At 43.0% G+C, this 7,679-nt stretch overlaps 1 protein-coding gene across 1 annotated transcript in view; it reads right to left on the bottom strand.

The window, feature by feature from the left end:
- Window positions 1-667: 667 nt before the first annotated feature.
- Window positions 668-7,679, bottom strand: part of ACADL (acyl-CoA dehydrogenase long chain) — a 56,106-nt gene continuing 49,094 nt past the window's right edge. Inside the window, exons 10-11 of the mRNA XM_075318954.1 lie at window positions 5,610-5,696; window positions 668-972 (exon numbers count right to left, since the gene is read on the bottom strand). Of these exons, the coding sequence (XP_075175069.1) occupies window positions 879-972; window positions 5,610-5,696 (181 nt within the window). The 3' untranslated portion in view covers window positions 668-878. The remainder of the gene's footprint in view (window positions 973-5,609; window positions 5,697-7,679) is intronic.

Genomic DNA, 7,679 nt, shown 5'->3' with positions numbered 1-7,679 from the left:
GGCTAACATATCATAATGTCACATAGGCCTCGGGAACGTGAGTTCTGACATCGCCAGAACTAGAGCACGGGAGGTGAGTTTAGGCTTGGTTATTAATCATAATATCACAAGGGCCCAAGGATCATGAGTTCCGACATTGCTGAAACTGGAGCACGGGAGGTGAGTTTAAGCTTTGTTATTTTTATACGGGCGAACATGGGGAATGAGAAGGGGTCGTTCAAGTATTGGACAACCCCTTTAAAAGCCGCATATCATTTACTGCATTTTGCACATCTTCTTAGGAGCATGCGCCGCACCAGAAATGTGTAACATACCGGGAGTCAATTACATGAATTGAATGGAGCAATATCGGATGGATTCGGTCCAGTCTGTGCTCTGCCCAATTTTCAGGACTGGGGTGAAAAAAAAAATTTAACACAAGTTTTGGGAATCGTGTGTTGTACAAAAAATGTTGCGAGTTTTCAAACTGTTTTATGCCAGAAAACGAGAGTAAATATTTTGATGAATCAGTCCTACAGTGTATGTATCCTGTATTTCATCCACCTGTGTAGTTTTATAATTGGAAATAGAATGGGATAGAAAAATATGTAATAGAAGTGGATGAAATAAAAAAAATCAAAAGCAAGTAGACTGTAGAAGCCTTCAGAATTATAACATCTAAGCTCCATTAAGGATACCATATTAAATTTTTTATTTGATTTTCAAATAACAAACAACAAAATTGGCTACAAATCAGATGTCAGTGTTTACAGGCATAGGTAAATAGATTCACAGGTTACACTTTTCCAAGTGTCAAATTAGTCCTCAGCTCAAATATTAGTCCTTGGATGGAACATTATTGTGAATTGCAGGCACTTTGTGTCATCTACAGAACATCCTCACTTGTCTTTCACAATATCTCTTGCAATGAGTTCCTTCATGATCTCATTTGTGCCACCATAGATGGGCTGAACACGGGAATCTACATAAGCCCTGCATAGAAAAGGGGAGAAATGAGAAATGATTACGTGGAAGACACCGAAAGTGACATTTTCTAGAACGTGGCTGCTCCTTTTTTCCTTCTTTATTGAAAGGAGATAATCTGTACATGGATGGTGAGAGAAATATTCTATTTATTAATAAGAGTTCTCTCTCCAGCCCTGGAGTATCAGCCATACCAGCACCGCCTTACCTATACTGACTGACACCTCTTCCTGCAGCGCCTTGTACTCATGACTTTCCTATAGGCCAAAGGCCCCTCAGCCACAGCAGACACCAGAATTATACACTGTGTGCAGAATTATTAGGCAAATGAGTATTTTGATCACATGATAATAATTATACATATTGTCCTGCTCCAAGCTGTATAGGCTTGAGAGCCAACTACCAATTAAGTAAATCAGGTGATGTGCATCTCTGTAATGAGGAGTGGTGCGGTGTAATGACATCAACACCCTATATAAGGGGTGCTTAATTATTAGGCAACTTCCTTTCCTTTGGCAAAATGGGTCAGAAGAGAGATTTGACGGGCTCTGAAAAGTCCAAAATTGTGAGATGTCTTGCAGAGGGATGCAGCAGTCTTGAAATTGCCAAACTTTTGAAACGTGATCACCGAATAAACAAGCGTTTCATGGCAAATAGCCAACAGGGTCGCAAGAAGCGTGTTGGGCAAAAAAGGCGCAAAATAACTGCCCATGAATTGAGGAAAATCAAGCGTGAAGCTGCCAAGATGCCACTTGCCACCAGTTTGGTCATATTTCAGAGCTGCAATGTTACTGGAGTATCAAAAAGCACAAGGTGTGCCATACTCAGGGACATGGCCCAGGTAAGGAAGGCTGAAAAATGACCACCTTTGAACAAGAAACATAAGATAAAACTTCAAGATTGGGCCAAGAAATATCTTAAGACTGATTTTTCAAAGGTTTTATGGACTGATGAAATGAGAGTGACTCTTGATGGGCCAGATGGATGGGCCAGAGGCTGGATCAGTAAAGGGCAGAGAGCTCCACTCCGACTCAGACGCCAGCAAGGTGGAGGTGGGGTACTGGTATGGGGTGGTATCATCAAAGATGAACTTGTGGGACCTTTTCGGGTTGAGGATGGAGTGAAGCTCAACTCCCAGACCTACTGCCAGTTTCTGGAAGACAACTTTTTCAAGCAGTGGTGCAGGAAGAAGTCGGTATCGTTCAAGAAAAATATGATTTTCATGCAGGACAATGCTCCATCACATGCATCCAACTACTCCACTGCGTGGCTAGCCAGTAAAGGCCTAAAAGGTTAAAAAAAATAATGACATGGCCCCCTTGTTCACCTGATATGAACCCCATAGAGACCTGTGGTCCCTCATAAAATGAAACATCTACAGGGATGGAAAACAGTACACCTCTCGGAACAGTGTCTGGGAGGCTGTGGTGGCTGCTGCACGCAATGTTGATTGTAAACAGATCAAGCAACTGACAGAATCTATGGATGGTAGGCTGTTGAGTGTCATCATAAAGAAAGGGGGCTATATTGGTCACTAATTTTTTGGGGTTTTGTTTTTGCATGTCAGAAATGTTTATTTCTAAACATTGTGCAGTTATATTGTTTTACCTGGTGAAAATAAGCAAGTGAGATGGGAATATATTTGTTTTTATTAAGTTGCCTAATAATTCTGCACACTAATAATTACCTGCACAAACAGATATCCTCCTAAGATAGCCAAATCTAAAAAAACCCCCACTCCAACTTCCAAAAATATTAAGCTTTGATATTTATGAGTCTTTTGGGTTAATTGAGAACATAGTTGTTGATCAATAATAAAACAAATCCGCTAAAATACAACTTGCCTAATAATTCTGCACACGGTGTAAATGGTGCATGGTAGGTGGGGACTTACTTTGGGTCCCAGCAGCTATAATTAAAAGGAATCTGTCACCAGGATTTTGCTACCTCATCTAAGAGCAGAATAATGTAGAGACAGAGACCCTGATTCCAGCGACGTGTCACTTACTGAGCTGTTTGCTATCATTTTGATAAAATCACTGTTTTCGCTTCTGCAGTTCTAGCATTATTTGAATGTAGAGCCAGGTTATAATGAGCTAATGCAGCTGCAGGACTACTTGCCAGCAGGCCGAGTAGTCCTCTAATGATTATCTCCTGCTAATTAAACAGTGATTTTATCATAACTAAACTAAGCAGCCCAGTAAGTGACACATCACTGGGATCAGGATCTCTTTTCCTTCATCATGCTGCTCTCAGATTAAGTGGCAAAAAACTGGTGACAGAGTCCCTTAAAAGCCACTTTCTACTTAAAAAAAATTCCCCTTTGCAAAATCTGCCCATAGACACAAATTGTTAAAAAAACAAACTGAGCTTTACCCACTATCTCTGTTCCGGTCTCTGTTTCTTTGGTGCAGCGGTGACATCACTCAGACATCGCTGCTGCCAATCACTGACCTCAGCGGTAAAGATAAATTTGATTTTTTTTTTTACAGGTAACTGAGGCTGCGGACAGAAGTTTTTTGAAAGGGGACAACTCTAAGGAATGGCAAGATGAGAATGCTTTGTTTCATGGGAAATATGAGTTGTACTAAAAAGATTTTTCATGAAATACTGAAAATATAAAATTCTGAGGGTATGGTCACAGTTTTCTTCTTTACGCTGATATTTCAGCCATAAAAAAAACCAGTTCAGTAAATCCTTGTATGTTCTATATCAGGAGTCTCAAACACACAGCCCCTGAGGCTCCATACAGCCTGCAGGCTCATACGGCTAGAGTAAATGCTTTGATGAATCAGCGTTACAGTGTATATATCCCATAATGATGTGGACCATTCCAGGGGGATGTCAACCTTTTCAACGGGATGTGTGTCCTTGTACGCGCATTTAATTGAAATACATTGTGGCACAGAGATCATCTCTCTGCACCACAATATCAATAGCAGCCACTGGCCATCAGTGGTCGGCAGCAGACATCGACGTGCCATTGCTGTTTGCAGAGGGAGCGAGGTCAGGTGAGAAGAATTTTTTAAAAAAATATGTATGTGAAGAGAGGTGCAATGGGGGACATGGCTGCAATATGGGGACCAGGATGGGGGACATGGCTGCAATATGGGGACCAGGATTGGGGGACATGGCTGCAATATGGGGGACATGGCTGCAATATGGGGACCAGGATGGGGGACATGGCTGCAATATGGGGACAAGGATGGGGGACATGGCTGCAATATGGGGACCAGGATGGGGGACAGGGCTGCAATATGGGGCCAGGATGGGGGACATGGCTGTAATATGAGAACCAGGATGGGGCACATTATTGCAATATGGGAACCAGGATGGGGGACATGGCTGTAATATGAGAACCAGGATGGGGCACATTATTGCAATATGGGAACCAGGATGGGGGGCATTACTGCAATATGGGAACCAGGATGGGGGGGGCATTACTGCAATATGGGAGCCAGGATGGGGGACATTACTGCAATATGGGAACCAGGATAGGCTACATTACTGCAATATGGGAACCAGGATGGGGGACATTACTGCAGTATGAGAACCAGGATGGGGCACATTATTGCAATATGGGAACCAGGATGGGGGGCATTACTGCAATATGGGAACCAGGATGGGGGACATTACTGCAATATGGGAACCAGGATGGGGGACATTACTGCAATATGGGAACCAGGATGGGGGGAACATTACTGCAATATGGGAACCAGGATGGGGGACATTACTGCAATATGGGAACCAGGATAGGCTACATTACTGCAATATGGGAACCAGGATGGGGGACATTACTGCAGTATGGGAACCAGGATAGGCTACATTACTGCAATATGGGGACCAGGATGGGGCACATTATTGCAATATGGGGACCAGGATAGGGGACATTACTGCAATATGGGGACCAGGATAGGGTGCTTTACTGCAATATGGGGACCAGGATGGGGAGCATTACTGCAATATGGGAACCAGGATGAGGGGCATTACTGCAATATGGGAACCAGGATGAGGGGCATTACTGCAATATGGAGACCAGGATGAGGGGCATTACTGCAATATGGAGACCAGGATGGGGGACATTACTGCAATATTCGGACCAGGATGGGGGACATTACTGCAATATTCGGACCAGGATGGGGGACATTACTACAAGATGTTGTCAAGAATCACTATCAGGTGCTAATTGTAAGACAATATTAATGTATGAGGGCAAATGGGGGACAAAAAAAAGGGAAAAAATTAAAAATGTGAAAAAAGTTAAAAATATAAAGTATGAAAAAATATTTTCCTGTTAAAAATGCTGTTTTATGTACTAGTTATAAAAAAAACAAAACAAAATACATGCACGTTTGGTATTGCCACTACTGTAAAGACCCAAGCTATAAAATTGTATTATAGCACATACCATTAATATTATTTTTAAAAATTTTAATTAGTAACATGCCAAAATGTAGAAAAAAGATGAGATGGTGTAGAGAAAAAAAAAAAATAGTGTTACTAAAAATGTCATCTCATCCTGCAAGGAATGCGGCCAGTCATATTCTAATTTTTTCGATGTGCGGCCCATATACCCAGCTCAGTTTGAGACCCCTGTTCTATACATTATATCTCATATAGACGGTGTACTTTAAAACGCTGCTTACTTTGCAATGGGATATTCCCACATATAGCCCCATCCTCCGTGGAGTTGAACACCTTGAGTAGCCACTGCATTCTGGAGGTCAGATGCCCTGTAAAATGACAGAAAACCCTATAAGTTAATGATATTAATCAAGATAAATGCCTCAGAATTATGGCTCAATTTGCCAACAGACTTTGGGGTTGCTTCATCATTGCTTTAGCGCTTTGTTTTTGTTTGCTCCATATTTTCATCTCATTTGTGCCTTTTTTAAAGTCACAATTTAATGTATTTTTTCTTTTGTTTTGTTCCTTTAGTTGCCATTGTGGGCAGAGTTTACGATTTCTGTATGTTTTCGGCTGATTCATTAATTGTAACTTTTCAAAACATGCAAAAACAATAATAAAGACGATTTTTTAATCTGCAACAAAATTCATGGACAGAGCGTGTCCTTTTAAAGAATTTGGTGCAAAAAACGAAAAGGAACAACAAAAGACAAAAAAGAAAATGACTAAAAATGACCAATGATGAATTATGGCTATATCCACTATATTTACTCTGGACACTTTAGGCACCTTGGCCGACAAGGGGGACTTTGCCTCACTGAAACTCGATGTAGATTGGTGAAAATGGGCTTAACATGTAACATCGGGAGCCACAATGGCAGCACACATTTCAGGTATAAAGTAAGCCAACTAATAAGTCCTGGAAACTTGGATTGTTTTAAAGTACGCCAGATATGTCAAACTGCATGAACCTTTGATAGATCTGAGGCATGTTAAGATTGTATAGTCTAAGGGGTACTTTGCACACTACGACATCGCAGGTGCGATGTCGATGGGGTCAAATCGAAAGTGATGCACATCCGGCGTCGCAGGCGATATCATAGTGTGTAAAGCATTTTTGATACGATTAACGAGCACAAAAGCGTTGTAATCGTATGATCGGTGTAGCGTCGGTCATTTCCATGAATTGGGAAAGACCGATGTTACGATGTTGTTCCTCGTTCCTGCGGCAGCACACATCGCTGTGTGTGAAGCCGCAGGAGCAAGAAACATCTCCTACCTGCGTCCCGGCCGACTATGCGGAAGGAAGGAGATGGGCGGGATGTTTACGTCCCGCTCATCTCCACCCCTTCGCTTCTATTGGCCGCCTGCCGTGTGACGTCGCTATGACGCTGCACGACCCGCCCCCTTAGGAAGGAGGCGGGTCACCGGCCAGAGCGATGTCGCAGGGCAGGTGAGTGCATGTGAAGCTGCCGTAGTGATAATGTTTGCTACGGCAGCTATCACCATGATATCGCAGCTGCGACGGGGGTGGGGACTATCGAACTCGGCATTGCTACCATCGGCTTGCGATGTCGTAGTGTGCAAAGTACCCCTAAGTTTAAGAATTAGACAGTTTTGATAAATATGCCCCAATATCTTTAAATATATTTTCTCAGTCCAATGCAGATGAGCAGACTATGCATAGCTTGTGTCTGAAAGAAAAAATTCTATTCGGGTTTATAATCTACTAGCTGTAGTGCTCAGCACCGCCCGGGATAGAAACTATGTCTCTCTCTCGGTATCCCTGTGTGCATGTGTGTGCGTGTGTCTCTCTGTGTGTGCATGCGTGTGTGTCTCTGTCTCTGTGTGTGTGTGTGTGTGTGTGTGTGCGCGTGCGTGCGTCTCTTTCTGTGTGTCTGTGGGCCTCTCTGTGTTAGGGCCTCTCTCTCGGTCTCTCTGTGTGCATGTGTGTGCGTGTGTGTCTCTCTCTGTGTGTGTGCGCGTGTCTCTCTCTCTGTGTGTGAGTGTGTGTGTGTGTGCGCGTGTGTCTCTGTGTGTGTGTGGGCCTCTCTCTGTGTTAGGGCCTCTCTCTGTGTGTGTGTTGGTCTCTGTGTGTGTGTTGGTCTCTCTCTGTGTGCAGGCCTTTCTCTGTGTGTGTGTGTCTGTTGGTCTCTCTCTGTGTGCGTTGCCTCTCTCTGTGTGTGTGGCCTCTCTCTGAGTGTGTTGGTCTCTGTGTGTGTGTGTGTTGGTCTCTTTCAAATCAAATCAAATCAAATAGGCTTCATTGTCAGGACCAAAAAACAATCAGTATTGCCAAAGCAAGAAAA

The sequence above is a fragment of the Anomaloglossus baeobatrachus genome, chromosome 7 (assembly GCF_048569485.1).
Source record: "Anomaloglossus baeobatrachus isolate aAnoBae1 chromosome 7, aAnoBae1.hap1, whole genome shotgun sequence".
Lineage (NCBI taxonomy): Eukaryota > Metazoa > Chordata > Amphibia > Anura > Aromobatidae > Anomaloglossus > Anomaloglossus baeobatrachus.
The sequence above is the reverse complement of the archived record's forward strand: the minus strand, read 5'-3'. Positions and strand labels throughout refer to the sequence as shown.